At 41.7% G+C, this 21023-nt stretch overlaps 1 protein-coding gene across 1 annotated transcript in view; it reads left to right on the plus strand.

Moving 5' to 3' along the window:
• The first annotated feature begins 492 nt into the window (after positions 1 to 492).
• Positions 493 to 21023, plus strand: part of C4H8orf34 (chromosome 4 C8orf34 homolog) — a 227376-nt gene continuing 206845 nt past the window's right edge. The window contains exon 1 of the mRNA XM_075270419.1: positions 493 to 771. Coding sequence (XP_075126520.1) covers positions 703 to 771 — 69 coding nt within the window. The 5' untranslated portion in view covers positions 493 to 702. The remainder of the gene's footprint in view (positions 772 to 21023) is intronic.

Consider the following 21023-nt stretch of genomic DNA (forward strand, 5'->3'; position numbering starts at 1 on the left):
TGTATGGTGTGGGGCTGTATGCTGGCTGTATGGTGTGGGGCTGTAGGGCTGTGTGCTGGCTGTATGGTGTGGGGCTGTAGGGCTGTGTGCTGGCAGTATGGTGTGGGGCTGTAGGGCAGTGTGCTGGCTGTATGGTGTGGGGCTGTAGGGCTGTGTGCTGGCTGTATGGTGTGGGGCTGTAGGGCTGTGTACTGGCTGTATGGTGTGGGGCTGTAGGGCTGTGTGCTGGCTGTATGGTGTGGGGCTGTATGCTGGCTGTATGGTGTGGGGCTGTAGGGCTGTGTGCTGGCTGTATGGTGTGGGGCTGTAGGGCTGTGTGCTGGCTGTATGGTGTAGGGCTGTGTGCTGGCTGTATGGTGTGGGGCTGTAGGGCTGTGTGCTGTGGGGCTCTGCTAGGCTCAGCCAGGGAGTGGGCAGGAGCTGCTGCTGCTGTTGTTCTTGTAACCAGGCACCTACAATAAGAGGAGAGAGGCGGGGAGGAGGAGGGAGCCTCTCACCATGCACTTTCCCCTTCCCTGCATCCTTATAGCAACTCTCCTCTCCTATGGCAATGCCACTACTACTCCTCCATTCATCTGATTGACTACATTGGTGCCTGGGGCTTGCATTGCTGAACTTGGGACACTTGCTTGCAGCACAGGAGAGGGGGGTGTCAGCCCTGCACCCCTCCAGCTGGAGATCGGGATATATTGGGGGGCCCTGATGGCGTCTCGACAACAAAATCGGATTCAGATCTACCTGGAGACTAATAAGATCGGACCTCTCTTTGAGGTGAGTGCCTTATCCTAGCAGCCCCAGGCAATGAATAGGTTAACGTGCCTTAGCACTTCCATACAGCAAATGCCTGCAAACCTGCCATGTGCTATGCATGAGAGCAGACAGTGATGCATAATGCACATGACATGGCAGTGCCCCCTGTGTATGGATCCATCATACCACTACATGTACCAGCCCTGCACGGGTATATGGGCATGATCATTGCAGTCAGCTGGTATATACTATGGGGAGCATTGTGCATGTATATAGTGGGGGGCTGCCACAAGCTGCAGGGCTGGAGGGTTCCCTCATCTCCCCCGTATAACAGTACATTCCAGCAGGGCTGAGGGTGCTATTGTTACAGTGTACAGAGCCATTGTGTGCAGGAAAATGCTGACTCCAAAGCGTCCTGTTTGTTGCCATAGCGAAGCAAGCAGCGCCCAGGTGTGTGTATGGAGGAGTCTCAGCAGCGCCCCTAGCGGCCATGTGTAACCCTGTCATGTCTGCTACACTGACCTAAAGCCCTGTCACATTCACTTGTTGTGTTGGAGGAAATCAATTGTTCTCTGTTATCATTTCTTTATGTCATTACTTTCAGAAAGGCTAAAAATTAAAAATAAATTTAAAAAATCTTCCCCAAGATCATGTCACATCCGTCACAAGGGCTCGTTCACACCTTCTGCTGCATTTCAGCATTGTTTTAAAATGATTATTCTGAGTATATTATGTCAGGAAATGGGAACGAATCTCAAGACATACATGTATGTTCTTAAAGGGATTGCGGTGTGAGAGGCTTCCTAGGCATTGGGTGTAAGATGTCCATAGTCCGGTCTATCATCCAGATGTATTATAGGTCAGTGTTATGACTTGAATTCTGTCGGTATCTGACCGGTCATCCCATTCACTTCCATGTTCACCACGACAGATCATACAGTGTCTTCAGACATCAGTCACATCCGTTTTTTCCCATACGTCACATCAAGATGTGAAGATATTTCCGCACCATATTAACACCTCTATCTTTAGCATGAATTTCTCCAAAGTGTTAAGTGTTCCTCCAAATAGCCGTGTTACCGCCCTACCGGCCCCCAAAAACCCAAACACCTTCTACTACTGTTCACAGCCATCTCACCTACTTGCTATAGAGAATAGTATGGCTGTACTCTCATGTTATACTGTACAATTTATGGTATTATTGTATTATTACATTATGTACAATATTATTATATTATGTTATGTATTGTATCATTATATAGTTGCGTTCCACTTTATAGTATCATTGTATTATCAGGTTCTACTGTATTGAATTATCACATACTTTACAATATTAGTGTATTATGTTATAATGTATCACTATATTATTACATGACACTGTATTATATCACTGTATTATTACATTCTGCTATATATTGTCATTGTATTTTTACATTATGACGTATAGCAGTGGATCCCAACTAGTAGCCAAAAAGCCACATGTGTGTCGTGACCCCTATCTGTGGACCATACCACTAGTCACCACAACCAGAGGAGTCTCTATAGGGGGTGCAGAGGTAGCAGCTACTGCTGAACCCTGGACCTTGAAGAGCCACAAATATTCCTGTGCCCCATAAAATCTACAACTATTCTAAATTGCACAAGGTAGGAGGAAGGCTCATTAAAGATTTGGCACTGGTGCCCACAAGTCTCAAGTTACTCCTGGTCACTATATGACGTAAATACTGACATACTGACAATTTTGAAAGTGTATCTGTATTTTAGCGGTGCCATTTCATATGGCATAATATAATACCACTAGTATAAATAGTGAACCGTAGGTTGGGTGCCTATGCGATATAACATCACTGGATGATCACATTATTCACTATAGAATCACTGGATTATTATGTTATAGTGTTTTAGGAGAACCATGGTATACAGTGTAGTATCATTAGATTATCATATTATGCTACATACTATCATTGGATTATCACATTATACAGTATAGTGTCCCTGGAATATTACATTATGCTATATAGTATCACTGGACTATCACATTATACAGCATAGTATCATTGGATTGTCACATTTTGCTGTACAGTATCACTAGATTATTACATTATGGTATATAGTATCACTGAATTATTACATTATGCTATATAGTATCGCTGGATTATTACATTATGCTATATAGTATCGCTGGATTATTACATTATGCAGTATAGTATCACTGGATTATTACATTGTGCTATATAGTATCACTGGATTATTTCATTGTGCTATATAGTATCACTGGATTATTACATTACGCTATATAGTATCACTGGATTATTACATTACGCTATATAGTATCACTGGATTATTACATTGTGCTATATAGTATCACTGGATTATTACATTACGCTATATAGTATCACTGGATTATTACATTGTGCTATATAGTATCACTGGATTATTACATTACGCTATATAGTATCACTGGATTATTACATTGTGCTATATAGTATCACTGGATTATTACATTGTGCCATATAGTATCACTGGATTATTACATTACACTATATAGTATCACTGGATTATTACATTATGCAGTATAGTATCACTGGATTATTACATTGTGCTATATAGTATCACTGGATTATTTCATTGTGCTATATAGTATCACTGGATTATTACATTACGCTATATAGTATCACTGGATTATTACATTATGCAGTATAGTATCACTGGATTATTACATTACGCTATATAGTATCACTGGATTATTACATTATGCAGTATAGTATCACTGGATTATTACATTACGCTATATAGTATCACTGGATTATTACATTACGCTATATAGTATCACTGGATTATTACATTACGCTATATAGTATCACTGGATTATTACATTACGCTATATAGTATCACTGGATTATTACATTACGCTATATAGTATCACTGGATTATTACATTACGCTATATAGGTATCACTGGATTATTACATTACGCTATATAGTATCACTGGATTATTACATTACGCTATATAGTATCACTGGATTATTACATTACGCTATATAGTATCACTGGATTATTACATTACGCTATATAGTATCACTGGATTATTACATTACGCTATATAGGTATCACTGGATTATTACATTACGCTATATAGTATCACTGGATTATTACATTACGCTATATAGTATCACTGGATTATTACATTACGCTACAGTCCTATGAAAAAGTTTGGGCACCCCTATTAATCTTAATCATTATTTGTTCTAAATATTTTGGTGTTTGCAACAGCCATTTCAGTTTGATATATCTAATAACTGATGGACACAGTAATATTTCAGGATTGAAATGAGGTTTATTGTACTAACAGAAAAATATATATATATATATATATATTAAACCAAAATTTGACCGGTGCAAAAGTATGGGCACCCTTATCATTTTATTGATTTGAATTCCCCTAACTACTTTTTACTGACTTACTGAAGCACAAAATTGGTTTTGTAACCTCAGTGAGCTTTGAACTTCATAGCCAGATGTATCCAATCATAAGAAAAGGTATTTAAGGTGGCCAATTGCAAGTTGATCTCCTATTTGAATCTCCTCTGAAGAGTGGCATCATGGGCTACTCAAAACAACTCTCAAATGATCTGAAAACAAAGATTGTTCAACATAGTTGTTCAGGGGAAGGATACAAAACGTTGTCTCAGAGATTTAACCTGTCAGTTTCCACTGTGAGGAACATAGTAAGGAAATGGAAGACCACAGGGACAGTTCTTGTTAAGCCCAGAAGTGGCAGGCCAAGAAAAATATCAGAAAGGCAGAGAAGAAGAATGGTGAGAACAGTCAAGGACAATCCACAGACCACCTCCAAAGAGCTGCAGCATCATCTTGCTGCAGATGGTGTCACTGTGCATCGGTCAACTATACAGCGCACTTTGCACAAATAGAAGCTGTATGGGAGAGTGATGAGAAAGAAGCCGTTTCTGCACGTACGCCACAAATAGAGTTGCCTGAGGTATGAAAAAGCACATTTGGACAAGGCAGCTTCATTTTGGAAACAAAAATTGAGTTGTTTGGTTATAAAAAAAGGCGTTATGCATGGCGTCCAAAAAGAAACAGCATTCCAAGAAAAACACATGCTACCCACTGTAAAATTTGGTGGAGGTTCCATCATGCTTTGGGGCTGTGTGGCCAATGCCGGCATCGGGAATCTTGTTAAAGTTGAGAGTCGCATGGATTCCACTCAGTATCAGCAGATTCTTGAGAATAATGTTCAAGAATCAGTGACGAAGTTGAAGTTACGCCGGGGATGGATATTTCAGCAAGACAATGATCCAAAACACCGCTCCAAATCCTCAGGCATTCATGCAGAGGAACAATTACAATGTTCTGGAATGGCCATCCCAGTCCCCAGACCTGAATATCATTGAACATCTGTGGGATGATTTGAAGCGGGCTGTCCATGCTCGGCGACCATCTAACTTAACTGAACTTGAATTGTTTGTCCAAAATACCTTTATCCAGGATCCAGGAACTGATTAAAAGCTACAGGAAGCGACTAGAGGCTGTTATCTTTGCAAAAGGAGGATCTACTAAATATTAATGTCACTTTTCTGTTGAGGTGCCCATACTTTTGCACCGGTCAAATTTTGGTTTAATGCATATTGCACATTTTCTGTTAGTACAATAAACCTCATTTCAATCCTGAAATATTACTGTGTCCATCAGTTATTAGATATATCAAACTGAAATGGCTGTTATAAACACCAAAATATTTAGAACTAAAAATGATTAAGATTAATAGGGGTGCCCAAACTTTTTCATAGGACTGTATATAGTATCACTGGATTATTACATTACGCTATATAGTATCACTGGATTATTACATTACACTATATAGTATCACTGGATTATTACATCATACAATATAGTATCACTGGATTATCATATGAAAGTAAAAACCACTGTTTGACTGGCAGGCCGTATACACAGGTCAGGCAATGCCATTGCTGAGGATCCATAAAATGAGACCCCGCTATTTCCCCAAATCCCATGGCTCTGGTGCTGTGCAGAGCTCCTGAGCACATTGGGCACCACATGGAGATTTCTCTAACTCCATCCCCATCAAAGCTCCCCGTTTGTTGTGGGATTTTCCAGTGGTGATCCTGGGTGTAACTTCTTGCATTTAGTTATTACTATTAGGCCTCGGCCCCATGTAGCGTATCGCTGCAAAAAAATAAGTGGCGGAAACGCATCACAGATTTTTCTGCAGCATTTTTCTTTGCGATTTTGCAGAGTTTCCTCTGCAGACTTTCTGTCCCTATTTATCCAAATTAGTGCAGCCTTTCAAAAGATATAAGCCCTTTAAGTGTTTATGCAAAATAGTGTATTGGTCAAGTGGGTGGTAACATTGTGGTGTCTCTGTGTGCTGTATGTCATGCAGTTGTAAAATATTATCGGGATACCATATTTTATAGCAGTGTTGTCGCCCACTTGGCCACTATACCCTAAATTGCATCAACAATAAAAGGGTTTATATCTGTGGAATGGCTGAATGGATTTGGATAAAAAAATAAATAAATCTGGGTTTAGGAGTCAAGTGGGCGGCCCTACTTAATGACTAGAGAAATCACAGGGGGAAGGGTGTCAATTGCTGAGTAGGACCACCCAAATGACTATTAAATTCAGAGCAGAGTTTTATCCTGGAAATGTCTAACACAACTATATATCAATGTGCTCGGCGTCTCCGGCTATATAACAGGCAGATATCATAGTATTGTCAGTGCGACAGGTTCCCTTTAATCCCCATTGTCCATACACCGCACAGTTTAGCCTGCACCAAAGTGTCAAACATCTTTGGTCCACAGCAGTTCATGAAGCTGAAGATCAGAAATTACTTGAGAAGTCGGAATATCAATTATTCTCCTGCTCTCGGCAGGGATTATTAACAAGTTTATTTCACAGCATGCAGGTTTCTTCTAAAATGACCTTTACAGTTGTAATCCTGGGACCCCTGGGGTTCGACTCCTTCTGTGTCGTGTGAGTATGACATTGATGGTGTTAATACGTGTCGCTGGTGAAATTCTCTTAGAAGACAATCTGTCACATAAGGACAATGAAAGGGATGATCTGGGCAAAACTGATAAGATGTCTAATACCTGGTGCAGGGGTAAAGCAGCCTATGGACAGTAGATGTGTATCGGTAGGACCCACCAATTCTGACTAGTCATATTATGTATATGGGGGTCTCCTGTATTTACCCCGACATTAGATGTAGGGGCATTTGGATTATGACTGCCCATCCTTCTGAGATAAAGCTGGTCATACATATGAGATAATGTTGGCTGGACACTTGTTCTACTGACAGCTACTTCGTCTGACTCCTCTGAAACACATGCACACTTGGCTTCGCTGAGGGCACTACAGTCGACTCTCGATATAACGTATTGCTGGGACCGGGAAAAAAAATACGTTATAAGGCGAATACGTTATACGTATATAACGTATTTCACTGTGCCGGACCCTGACTACGTTATTCACGATAGCACCTTTTTCGGCCCTATAAAATACTGTATGTACATGCGCGTGTCATGCACATAACGCCGAATGTAAGAATGTCAGAACGCAGAAGCCAAATTAAAACTATTTACATTTATTTATACAGTACTGTATGTCTGTGTGTGTGTGTCCGTATCATTCACTTTTTAGGACAGAAGAATTCCTCAATACGGGTTTGTTTTTGCACAGCTTTGGTGCGCAACCCATACAGCACACTCTCGACGTTTGCTACCTGATTAATGATATGTTCACCGACATCAAAAGCGCTAATGAAAGTCTTCACCTTCTGAAATGAATCGAGAACATCAGAATATTTTGGCACGATTGTTTCGGAAACGGAATTGCTGCTTTCAGAATCAGAATTTGGTTCCTCAAGAATACACTCCTCCTCCTGCTCGTTTTCGTATATTTCCTCAACAGAAAGCACTTCTGATGTAATCACCTCATCGTCCATGGTTGCGTACGTTTCGAAATCTAAACCAGACCCTGCGATGAGTTCCCAGCTTGGTGTATCAATAACTTCTTCGGCGTCACGTGGGATTTCTGCTTGCTCCATTTCTTCTTCCTCATTTTGATACAAAATCACTGCTGCTCCAGCTGCTTCTAGCTCCGAAGGTTGAGTGTGGTTTCCAGCACTTTCAAACCCTGCTTTCTGGAAACAATTCTTGATGCAAGCGGGGGTCACTTTGTTCCACGAAGCTACCAGGAAGTGCATGGCCTGGAGAAGGTCCGGTTTTAACTGATCCAATTGGTTGCGCTCCATCAGCGCAAGTGCCCGCTGCACGAGCAAACGCCTGTAATTGTACTTGAGGGACTTAATTACACCCAAATCGAGTGGCTGCAATTTACTTGTGCAATTAGGTGGGAAAAAATAGAGGTCTACGTTGCGTAAATCCTCCACTTCTTGTGGGTGTGCGGGGCAACAATCCAGGAAGAGGGCCACTTTCCTGTTGCGTGTACCCATCTTTGCGTCGAAGGCTCTCAAAAATTGCATGAAAAAATCGCCCGTCATCCAAGCTTTGGTGTTGTTTTTGTACTCACACGGCAGTGTGCGTACGTTCTTGAAACAACGTGGCTTCTTGTACTTGCCTGCAAGGCAAATTCACAGTAATTCAACATTTAAATTAAATTTAGTGAAACTCGTTTATACAGTACTGTAATTTTAGTTTACTTGCCTATCACCAGTATAGGAATCTTCTCCGAGCCGTCCGCATTGGTGGTAACGAGTACGGTGATCCTCTCCTTGCTCATTTTGCCCCCGTGGCGTTTCTCCCCCTTTACAGCGATAGTGCGATTCGGCATCAAATTAAAAAATACGCCAGTCTCATCAGTGTTGAAGACATCTTTTAGGTCGTATTTCTCTAAAATCTTCGGCAGTTGCTCCGTTGTCCAAGTTTCAACAGTAGCCACATCTACAGCCCCACTTTCGCCAGCAGCAACACAATACGAAAGACTGTTTCGTTCCTTAAATCTCGTGAACCAGCCACTGGAAGCAACAAAGTCTTTCACATTCATTTTTGCTGCTAAAGTGTTTGCCTTTTCCCTGACAACCGAACCATCAATATTAATTCCGGCAGCTCGTGCTTGGTTAATCCACTTCATCAAAATGTTTTCCAATTCCTCATGCTTTGCTTTGCGGAATTTGGAACGTTTTCCTGACATCTTCCCGAGTTTCTCGCTCTGCTCTAGGATATGCTTTTTGTTTCTCACAATGGTATTGACCGTCGTCAGAGGCATATTGTAGCGATTTGCGAGATCTGTCTGTCTGAGGCTAGAGTTGCCTTCCAACTCCCGTATGATTTCAACCTGATCGATGAGAATAGAAACGTACAGTAATGAAATCGCAATGCAATCAACACAAAACCATCTTTACCAGTGTGCAACTCCATGTCACGCTTACCTTCTGCTGCACAGTAAGCTTAGTCCTCTTTTTGGGAGGCATTCTGGCGCCAATAAACAACCAAAACCGGAACTTCACACGACACGAGACACGTACGACTTCCTTCCGGTGAACTAATCTACCCAGAGGGCACTGTGGTGAGAGACTCGTCAGAGGCTCGCACGTATAACGTACTACGTTATACGCTGAAGAAAATGCATGCGATTGGCTAGGTGGGACCCTCCTGTACACAACGTTCTACGTTATATGTGGCTTGCAATTGGCTGCGGGGGTCCAAAAAAGAGTACGTTATATGCAAACCATATTACGTTATAACGGGATAAAAATACATGTAGGTTAGTCGGGACCTGAGAAAATATACGTTATAGCCTATATACGTTATATACTGATACGTTAAATCGAGAGTCGACTGTATATAGTAGAGATATCTGACAATGACTTATCTCCCCATGAACCAAGGGATTTGGCAATTGAAATACAAGAACCTCATCCTTACCGCCCCCACCCCCTACATCTGCCGTCTTGGGAGATTGGGGATGCTTATTGAACCCTCTTATTTTGCCTGACATCAGTCTTATGTTTGTGGCTGCTTTGGCAGTGGCTTTCTTATCATTTTGGACACAAGTCAACTGTGTGTGTTTATTGGGGTGTCAGGCAAAATAGCTGTCTTCCGAAGAATTTACCATCCACAAACTATGTATTTAGGTGTATAGGCATATTCAGGATTGGATTGTCTTTTTAAAGGTTTATTTTATTTTTTTTGTTTATAATCCCATTATCTGTCCCCATATCTAAATTCCCCATTGGTAGATCTTTACAATGGGGTAGGAAACCCACACAAACATGGGGAGATCCTACAAACTCCATGCAGATGTCGTCCATGGTTGGGTTCAAGTCCAGGACTTTGGTGCTGTAGGGCAACAGTGCTAACCACTGACCCACGTTATTGCCCCTATGCTCAGTGTCTAGAGATTTTTTTCTTATGTTTGCTTTTGTCCAGCCCATTGGTCAGACATCTTGCTGTATATGAGCTACTGTATATTACTGCAGAAATCTTGTCCCTTCCTTGGAGGGTAAGCTCCCATCTACCTTCCTTATTGATTTGGTTTAGGAGAATAATTAGGACTTTGGTATTCTGCAAATGAAATCACAAGCATTTTGGCCAGGACTTTCCTTCATCAAACTTCATTATATATTTCATTGGGATTCATTTGCCTTGTGAATATTAACCAGGGATTGTTGGCAGCGTGTACTTGTAGGAATAAGAGTTAATGGGCTCGGCGTCCAGGTTAGTTAATGAATGATAGATTTGTTTACTTCCTAATATTGATACTTGTCCTGCATATTGTATGAATGCAAAATAAGGAGAAAATCAAGATGCAACTTTCTTTATTTTGAGAAGTGATGTATTCGTTCTTATGATACGTATATCAAGAGTATGTCGCTGACACCAAGCCTGCTGGGTGAGGCCATGTGCACATCTGTGCTGTTATTTATGTAGGAAATAATGGCAGGGATGGATCCATCACATGGCGGACACCGACTGCTGCACAACAGACCTTATGGACTATAATAGGGTCTGGGATTTTACTGGATCAAGTAGCACAGCATGCTTTACTATTTTTTTTTTTTTATTTTTTTTTTTTTTTTTTTTTTTCATACAAAGTTTTTATTAGTTTTACAAGTGAAAGGTTACAACTCGACAAGTAACAAGAGAAATAAACATAACAATTCAGTACAGTTGTTAAACAATGTGGTACATGACTATTTTGTTCAGCTTTTTTGATGAAATATGTGACAGAGACTCCATTTTCCAGATGTGAATATAGCCTTAAACTATTGGCTAGTTTTTCACTGGTATAAGGTTTACATCTGCGTTCGGTATGACAAATGGTGGGCAATGAAAGCACACGAACCCCATAGACTATAATGATGTCCGTGTGTTTTCCGCACTTTGTCCGCACGAGTCTTGCAGAGAGAAAAATACTACAAGCACTACTTTTCGCTCTGTATGATTTTTGCGGACTCTGTACAGGAAACACACGGACCCTATTATAGTCTATGGGGTCTGTGTGCTTTCATTGCTCACCACTTTTTAATTAGAGATGAGCGAGTATATTCAATCGAATACCTCCCCTGCATAGTTTTTGGTGTAAAAAAAAAAAGTGCCAGGGAAGGTGGGAGGGGAATCGAATGTTTACCATGTGGTATTCGACCGAGTACACCAATAACTATGCAAAGGGAGGTATTTGATCGAACACTACTCGCTCATCTCTATTTTTAATTCATTCGGTATTTCATCCAGTGGTCCCCAAGCAGACTTCCCGAACGGAATACCGAACGCAGATGTGAATATATGTGGTCAGATCAGTTGCCTTTCATGTAGTACACAGATGATGCAGGCTGCCAGAGTAAGAGCCTTTGACTATATAGAGGGTCTTAACAGGGACTATATACATAGTAAGGGCTTGTTCACATCTGCGCCCGGGGTCTCCGTTATGCAGGTTTCCGTTTCCTGCTCGAAACTGGGCAGGAAACGGAAACCTGCAGGCATTTTTCAAACTCATTCATTTGAATAGGTTTGAAAGTGTCCGGCCGTGAGCGTTTTGTGCTCTCTGCGGCAAAACCGTTTTTTTTATAACCGGACACAAAGTCGGACATGCAGGACTTTGTGTCCGGTTAAAAAAAACCAAAACGGTTTCGCTGCGGAGAGCATAAAACGCTCACCGGCGCTCATGGCCGGACACAGTCTGACAGGTTTCCATCTTCTGGCTCCATTCACACTGAGTAACGCTGGCGTTTTTTGTGCTTATTTTGGCACATAGCGCCGCGTTTGCGCCGTACAACGCGACCGCAAAATAGCGCGACAACACGGCATTTACGCGGTGCTATGTGCCAAAATAAGCACAAAAAACTCCAGCGTTACTCCGTGTGAATGGAGCCTCTATCTGCAGAAGACGGAAACCTGAGAATGGAGACCGAGGCGCAGGTGTGAACCCAGCGTAACATAGTAGATAAGGTGGGATAAAGTCCAACCTATAAATCTACTCAGTTTATCCCGAGGAAGGCAAAAAAACGCCAGAGACAGAAGCCAATTGTCCCAATCCCAAATATGGCAATTGGAATAAGTCCCTGGATTAACATCCAGTCCCCAAAAATTTCTAATTCCCACAACCTATGATATTTTTACTTTCAAGATAAGCATTTAGGGGCCATTCATAAGGAGGAAAATGATGAGGAATTTAGTGTGGAATTTCAGCGCTTAAAAAAAGACTCCCATTGACTTCAATGGGTTACTTTTTTGCTGGCAGAAAAAGGAACCCGTTGATGTCAATGGGAGGCTTTTTTTTCAGCGGTGAAATTCCACACTAAATTCCTCACCATTGTCCTCGGTGTGAATGGCCCCATAATGTAGTACATCATGTGGCAGTGACTTCCATAGTCTCTGCACCCTCTTTAGTTTAGCTATATCTTTCCTATATACAGGTGCCTAAATTTGTGCCCAGTATTCTTCATGTTGCCTGTCTAGAGGAGCGATCAGGATATAGAGATGAGCCAGTACTATTTGAAACGGCCGTTTCGAATAGCACGCACCCATAGGAATGAATGGAAGCGTCCGGCACGCAGACTTTGTCGGTAGTCGGTCGCTTAACCCCTGCGTCCTTCATTCCTTGGGTGCGTGCTATTCGAAACGGGAAGAAAAGCCTAAGAAAAGCCTTGAAGACTGCGATTCACACCTTTCCCTCCATCGAGTGGCCAAACATAGACACAAATCTAGCTAGTATTTCCCTTTCTATTAGCCCATGAGGAGATCCTGATTTTTAGAAAAGGTGCTTAGCCAGTGATACACCTATCTGGACATATCCAGCCTAAAGGACAGGACTCCTGTAGAAGATCATTGTCACAGCACATACCTGTTTACGTAGGACAAGGGGCTGCTGACAACCAATGCTATTTATTGCACACTTGATCATTGGCTTGTGTTAATGGACCTTAACATTGCATATTCTATAATAGGGTCAAGATAAAACCTGCCCTTTAAATTTAATTTAAAAATTGAATTAAAATCTTGGACTACTTACTTGACATGTTTATGATGAATCCTCCAGAATTCTGCTCCGGGCATAGATTACCATCTACTGATGTATAGAGAACACTATAGTGATATTCAATAGAAATTGGGCTGGAGCTAGCAGAATGCTGCAACCACATTACAAATGTCCAAATATGGGAACAAAAAGCAAATAATACAGAAATGTGAATGGACGCTGCAATAGTTAACTCGGTACATATGTGATATTGTTAGCACAGGTTTGCTAAAATGCTCAGAGATTGAAGACTTTATGACCAGCACATGCCTTGGCCTTGTTATCTAATTGATTCCTGTGTGCCACCGGCCGTGTACTTAGTTATTGGCACACTGACAAGAACATCCCCTGTTGTTATAATAGTGATGAAGGCATTCTGAATAATGTCATCCTTATTTCAGGCCATAGTTTCCTGTTCCGAGCCATCAGTATTAGGGGCATGATCACATTCCTTGCACGAAAAGCAACAAACATTTATTATGCAGTAGAAGAACATTATGGGAAAGCTCCATCTTTGGTGATGCTTCTAGAATATATACAAAGTATAGAGATAAATAGTGTAGTACCGTGTTGGCAAGAAAAAAAATCATGGAATGTTTGACTCTTTTGTGTCAAAGTTTTGTAGGTACGAGTCCTGTGTTGGCTAACCAGATTCTGGCCTACCCCCACCTTCCCCAACTCCTTACCCCTACTTTATGGCAACCTGTATTCTATTGGACCCAAAGAAAAAACATTTCATATGAGAAGACATCTATGAACTTCAGATGTGTGGTCTTATATGTGTTCCTTCCACATTTCTATTGGATTAAGGTCAGGACTTTTCACCATGCCAAAACTTCATTTTTCTCTTTAACCATTCTTTGGTGGAATAACTTATGTGCTTAGGATAGTTGTCTTAATATATAACCCATGTTGTCTGGAGATTTGGTTCATGGATAGAGATCCTGATGTTTTCCTTTGGGATGTCCTGGTATAATTCAGATTTCATTCCATCAGTGATGGGAAGCCATCCTGGCCCATAAGCAATAAGACAGGCCCAGACCATGATCCTGCCACCACCGTGTTTCACAGATGGTGCAAGGTTTTTAGGGAATGTAATGTTTTCTTTTTCCAAACATAACGCTTCTCGTATAAACCAAAAAATGTCTATTTTCATCTGATCCCTCCTCAAAACATTGCTCCATTAGCCTTCAGGCCTTAGCAAACTGAAGAAGGGCAGAAATGTTCTTCTTGGAGAGCAGGAGCTTTCTCCTTGCAATCCTATCATACACACTATTGTTCAGTGTCTTCTTATTAACGGTTGCTTAGAGGTTACCTTGGTCTCTTTTGTTGACTTTGCAGACAATTATACACTTCCTCTTGACGTGAGTTCTGTTGGCCAACCACTCCTGAGGAGGGTAATAATGGTCTTGAATTTCCTCCATTTGTACACAATCTGACTAGATTGAAGGTGTCCAGATTCTTTAAATATAGTTTTGTCACTTTTCCATCCTGATGAGCATCAACAACTCTTCTGAGGTCCTCAGAAATTTCCTTTGTTCATGCCATGATACATGTGTTGTGAAGCTCAGACTTTGGTGTATGCATTCTGTATGTCTGTTGGTTCGTGGTCTTATGCTTGGTCACCTGGACTGAGACACGCATATGCCCTTAGGCCTCAGAGAACACAGCAATTTTGGGAACACAAATCTGTAATTTGTCAGTCCACAGTACCTACAGATTTGTTTGCCATCCTTCGATGCCTTGTGGTGCCTTTGCTTTTGTCATCGATGCTTCTACAGGAGAACCTCCATGATATGGTGTGTACTATACCAAGATTATTCTCTCATGGTATTACCTAAGAATTAATCTTAGTGTGACTCTACGTAATATTATAGGCAAATGGAGATACAACATTGGCCCAAGGATATGGTGACTATGTATATGAATTCAGTATTATGAGAAGGTGAAAGGCAAAGTGCTGGAGTCCCGCTATGTCAGCCCCAGATTCCTGACTAATGTGTGGTCCAGGGCAGGTCTGGAGTAGGCCTCAGCCCTAGGTGTGGGTCATAGGCTGGTTACTGGGCATAAAAGGCTGCAGAGCCTGCACTTCAGGGCAGATTCTAGGAGGGAGAGGAGATGCCTGGGTTTGTCCTGACAATGAGAGCCTTGTGTACGGTGCAATGTTTTATTGGTTGATTTCGTGTCGCTGGCAGTAAGCCACACGTACAGTTAGTATTTTCTCTTCAGTTAGTGCTCAGACGAGCAGGAATATGATTTGACATTATTTTGCCTGAAGTTAAGGCTGTATTTTATTTTGCTCATTTTTGTGCCTGACATAAAGGTTTATTTATTTTGCTGTTTTTCTTAAATAAACCGCTTTGCTGCAAGATTTCTGTCGGGTCCACACCACTGCTTCAACCGAGCTTCCTGCCCCATATTATATATGTGAATAATTACTTTTGCAATTCATCTCAGTCTCCGCTCTTAGAGCGTACGCACATAGCACTGCCTTATATTGTATAGCTCCCTAGTATACAGTTGGATAAGTCTCCATGTGTAGGCTTTTTTGGGGGCCATACATACAGGACGTAGCTATTCTCCTCTAGAAGAATACCTCTGTATATTTGGCATCTGGTACAACATGTCCAATTCTATTATTCTAATTCATACAAAATCCATGATCCTTATGGAGCTCCAGTAGAGTTCTAATGCTCTCTCTATGGGAACAGAAATTATAAAATGTTACTGTACATATTGACTTTAATATTTCTCATTGTAATAGAATAGTAAATTTATGCATCTGTAGAATATTGCTATCAGGTTAAATCTGTGAGACACAATTTGTAGCCCTGCTTGTTCCTTGTAAGAATCAGGAATTTATACTCCTACTTCTTGTGAAATATTGGTCCTAATGTTGTTTGTGGCCTAGAGGGGATCATTTGTATTCAGATCTTCTAAAAGTGATGGAAAAGCTGCAGACATGTGCAATAATGTGACTTGTGATGAAAGTGAATACATCACATACATGTCAGTACATCCAAATAAATGCAACTATTGTCTCCTAGCAATTCCAATTTCAATTTTTTCTTTTAAAGTGTAGGAGTAAAAGTGAGAATGGGAAACTGGCTGCTCTTTTGTTTCAGAATGACTGATATAATGGAAGTTTGTGCTAAAAAACCCCCCAAAACCAAACATTTTTTTAGGAAAAAAGTGCCAACTATTGCATAGAATTAAATGTAACTTTTCTTGCTAACCAACATGTATTTTCAACATGTGAGATTTCTATCTGTTGCTGCCCTTCTCTACATAGATGTCAACTAGGGACACACACCTTTAAGCAACTGTAAACCCCTCGCTTGTAGGAGTCGTCCGGTTGCTTCAAAAGCCATGTTGTGACTTCGGGAATCAGTCTCATCACCTGGAAAATGTTTGCCCTTAAAAAATAACTTCATTGTTGGAAAAAGGTGGAAGTCCAATGGTGCGAGGTTGGGTGAATAAGGGGGATGCCGTAGAATTTCAAAGCCACAGGAGCATGCTTCCTTTTGGGTAAGATGTGAGTTGTGAACCGGTGCATTGTCTTGCAGAAGGCGGACAACTATTGTGAGCATTCCACGTCTATTGGTTTTGATGGTCTCTCGCAATTTCTTCAGGAGTGAATAATAGTATGCCCCAGTGATCATGGTACCCTTTGCTAGGTAATCCGTCAATACTACTCCGTGCTGGTGTCAAAAAACTGTGCCTGCCGAGGGTTGGGCACTTGCCTTCTTTGGAGGCGGTGAGACAGGATGCTTCCATTGCATCGACTGGACTTTAGTCTCAGGATCATAGTGACAGACCCAGCTTTCATCAAGTGTGATCAGTCTGTTGAAAAAGTCCTCCTGGTTTCCACGGCACATCGCCAATAGAGACTGAGAGCATTCAACTCGTTCCTGCTTCTGGAAAGGTGTGAGCATTCGGGGAACCCAGCAAGCAGATGCCTTATGCATGTGAACATGGTCTTGGATGATTTTTTCCATGGACCACACACTAATCTTGACATTTTGGCCTACATGGCGAATGGTTATGCAAAGATTTTCCAAAATGGTGAACTCCACTTGCTGGATTGTTTGTTCATCAGTAGCAGAGTTGGGTCGCCCTGGAATTGGACCTGTTTCCACCGAAGTCCGACCACATTTGAATTGACGGTGCCAGTTCTTGACTACGTTGTATGATAGGGAATCATCATCATAAACCTCTTTCATCTCATCGAATGTCTCCTTTGGTGTGCGGCCCTTCAACTAAAGGAACTTGATAACTGTTACCTCTAAAATCAAGACCGTTATGAGTTCTGAGTTGCAAATTGGCAGGTAACCTATAGAGACTTATATCATTACAAAGGTTCCGTTTCAGCGTCCTGTGATAAATAGAAGGGGGTCAGGGGAAATCTTTAATGAACACACTGCGTACCTAGACTAGATGTACTTTGTTGCATACACCTGTACTACAACAACCATAGGAATCCATGGGCCATACTATACCTCTGCACAAGTCTTGGGGATACAAGAGAAAAATAATGGTGCATGTTCCATTGCCTATTTTATGGAAGTGTTCTCATATATGGTGTTATGGGGAGAATTGTATCTCACGTGGAGTGTCCATGGCTCAGTAATACATATGTGTAGGTCCTTGGTGTGCTTCCATGCAGGCACCATGGTGAGGAGTTGGTGTGATGTATAGACCATCAGGGCAAACCCAGGATTTAGATAACACGTTGAGTGATGAAATTTCTCAAATGGTAGATAATGGAGATAGTGTCCTTATGGAAGACTGTACCTATTGAAACAAATAGGATGAGGAGGGACCCTGACTATAAACACAAAGGGTACCAATTCACAAGCCTTAAAGAGTCAGGAGGGGTCTTGGAATTCTCTGTGTGTATGTATCCTAGATTATTCAGGTATTGTACTGGTTGAATTCTCCACCACCATACTTGGTTTTGTGGTCCTGGGTAGTTCTTAGTCCTTAGTTTTTCTTTAACCTTTTTAGTTCCTATATATTTTAAGCAATTTAATACAAGTTATGTTCTATTAGCCATCTGTACTCTGTCACTTTGCTTCTGATAAATGGTGGGATGGGATGGTGGTGGGATGTTAAGGGTGGTGGCGGAACCTCTTTAATTCTCTGCAATTTCCCTTTCAGTAGCCCCTAAGCAACATCAGTGATAGCATAGAGAGAAGTGTGATATACTATATACTAGTTTGCCTGTTGTCTCTGGGCTTGGTCTTGTACACCTTTGTTAGTAAATGACAGGAGGAGGAGTAAAGTATTATACGGTAGTTCCTCTGAAGCAGTATATTGGACTCTTCCTTTTCCAGGCTTTCTGCTCACAGGGCTCATACTTCTCAGTGAGGGATGAAACACGTGCTTTTCTCCTGTGGCTCGCCATCCAGCCTCTATTACCATGTTTATTACTGTGCTCCGCTCTGGCAGTTAATTAAAGTTTTCGTCTTGCATGCAGAAATGTCAGAGTCACTCTCAGTGGGACTGACTTGAAAATATCCTCACGTTCTCAAGTCAAGACCCAGAAAAGTAGATGGTTTATTTCTAAGAAGAATATTTTAGTCATGTAATGCTTATATTACAGTTAATGATTGGTATACGGCTACTTTTTTGAGGAATAGATTTGTGGTTTGCTCATCCAATTCCATAATGTCTTACCCTTGTTTCACATCTGCATCGGTAATCCATTTGGGGAGTCCGCATGGGGAACCCCCTGAACGGACTACCAAATGCATTTGCAAGTGGTGTGCAGTGAAAGCATAGGGATCCCCATAGACTATAATGGGGTCCATGTGCTTGCCGCAAGATCTCCACACAAGTCATGCAGAGAGGAAAGTAGATTGTGAAGTACTTTCCTGTCCTCATGTTCCCTGCGGAGATGTGACGACAAGCACATGGACCCCATTATAGTCTATGGGGATCCGTGTGCTTTCACTGCATACTGCTTGCAAATGCGTTCGGTCCCCATGCAGACTACCCTGAATGGATTACCGATGCAGATGTGAATGAGGCCTTAGTGTTTGGTTATGAGACGACATATCTGAGCCTACTAATCTTAGGTGTGTAATGGTTTGACATGGTCAATGCACAGAGCTGTCACTTTAATCGGTACTGCTATGTAATTTTGCCACTTCTTTTTGCCTTGGCTGTACTATGGCGGATGTATTTTTGAACTTCCCAAAGTATAGTCTACACATGCTGTGGCCTGAAGCTTTACTATGATGCTTGGATGGAAAGCTATCCATATTAGGAGTTTTCCCACGCTCACATTAACATTGTTAATGTCCGTTGCTGTCTTTCGTAATAGATGACAGCAACGGACATTAAACTGTCACAGAGAACAGTCACAGACCGATTCTCATTGACACTAATGTAAACAGCGTGACTGAAGCCATCTTCCATCATGTTTGTTTAGTTTTATAATGGAAGATAAAGTTGAATATGAAGATAATGTCCTTTGCTGTAATTCTGTGATGGAAGACAGAAGCGGAAATTAACAACATTAGTGTGAACGCACCCAAAGTACAATTATCCAAGACAGGGCAGCAAGTGACAGTGGCAGCGTGGAATCGCAGGATCTGTAAGAATTGAGCGCAACTCCTTTGCAAACAGGCATACTACTGCGGGACAGTGACTCCACCACTGCCTGGAAGGGCCCTTACCTGTATTCTGTGCAACTGCTGTGAAGTTGCTGTATAGCTTTTTGGTGCTGTCGTAGAGACCTGCTATAACAGAAAACCACCTCAGTAAGGTGTCTGATGAAACCATGGGTAGAGGGAACTGGATACCCTGTACATCTTTTTGGTATGCTGGCTTAACAGGTGGAGCAGTGTCCATGTCTGGCTCCATTTCAGCACCATCACATGTATCAAACTTGTTGTATGGATAGGCAATTAAATGCTGCATAGTCTGTAACTTATAGGGCTGCTATTCCATGGTTAACCCTAGCAAGGCAGTTTTCTTCCTCTTAGATGAGAGCTAATTTGCATATTGTTTCCCCATGAAGCATTGCCTGTCCTATAATACCCCCCGTGCCAATAGTGAACACCAGAAGGAGAAACAGTACCCCCTAAACCAACTTCTGTGTCTGGACACAGCTGACCATCTGGGGGCAGAGAAGCTGGGCATCTCATCACTGCACCCAAAAGCATCTGTTTTTAGAGGACTGTTCACTAACCAGTTTATGATCATTCCTAGACAGCACAGAAGTGGCTAGCTGCTGGGAGGATATAGTCTTAGTCATGGGGGCATTCTCAGTTTCCTCCAATAAATCTCCTGGCTTTTAGGTCCAGTTCACATCTGCGTTCGGGACATTCTATTCCCTTCTCCGCATCAAGGTAAGCAACACTTTACTCTACGCGTTTTTCTGCAGAAACCGAGCAGAAACCACACGGACCCCATTATAGTCTATGGGGTTTGCCAGTTTCCTAAGGTAACTGTTTTTTATGTGGATTAGGTTTCCGTTCAGGGGGTCCCCAAGCAGACTTCCTAAACGGTAACCCATGCGCAGATGTGAACTGGGCCTTAGAGTAAGTTGTGGTCAAATCACACGTTTTGGTGTCATTTTAGTGAAATTGCACTTTGAGCCCATCCATAATAGATAAAGTGAAATAAATGCATATCCAGCTATGGCTGAATATCGGCTCATTTCTGAAACCAGGTTGGATAATGTATGGAAGCGACAAGCTCCTGTGCTCCTGGTTATTCATATGCTACTCCCT

This window comes from Leptodactylus fuscus, chromosome 4, assembly GCF_031893055.1.
Source record: "Leptodactylus fuscus isolate aLepFus1 chromosome 4, aLepFus1.hap2, whole genome shotgun sequence".
In the NCBI taxonomy this organism is placed as follows: Eukaryota; Metazoa; Chordata; class Amphibia; order Anura; family Leptodactylidae; genus Leptodactylus; species Leptodactylus fuscus.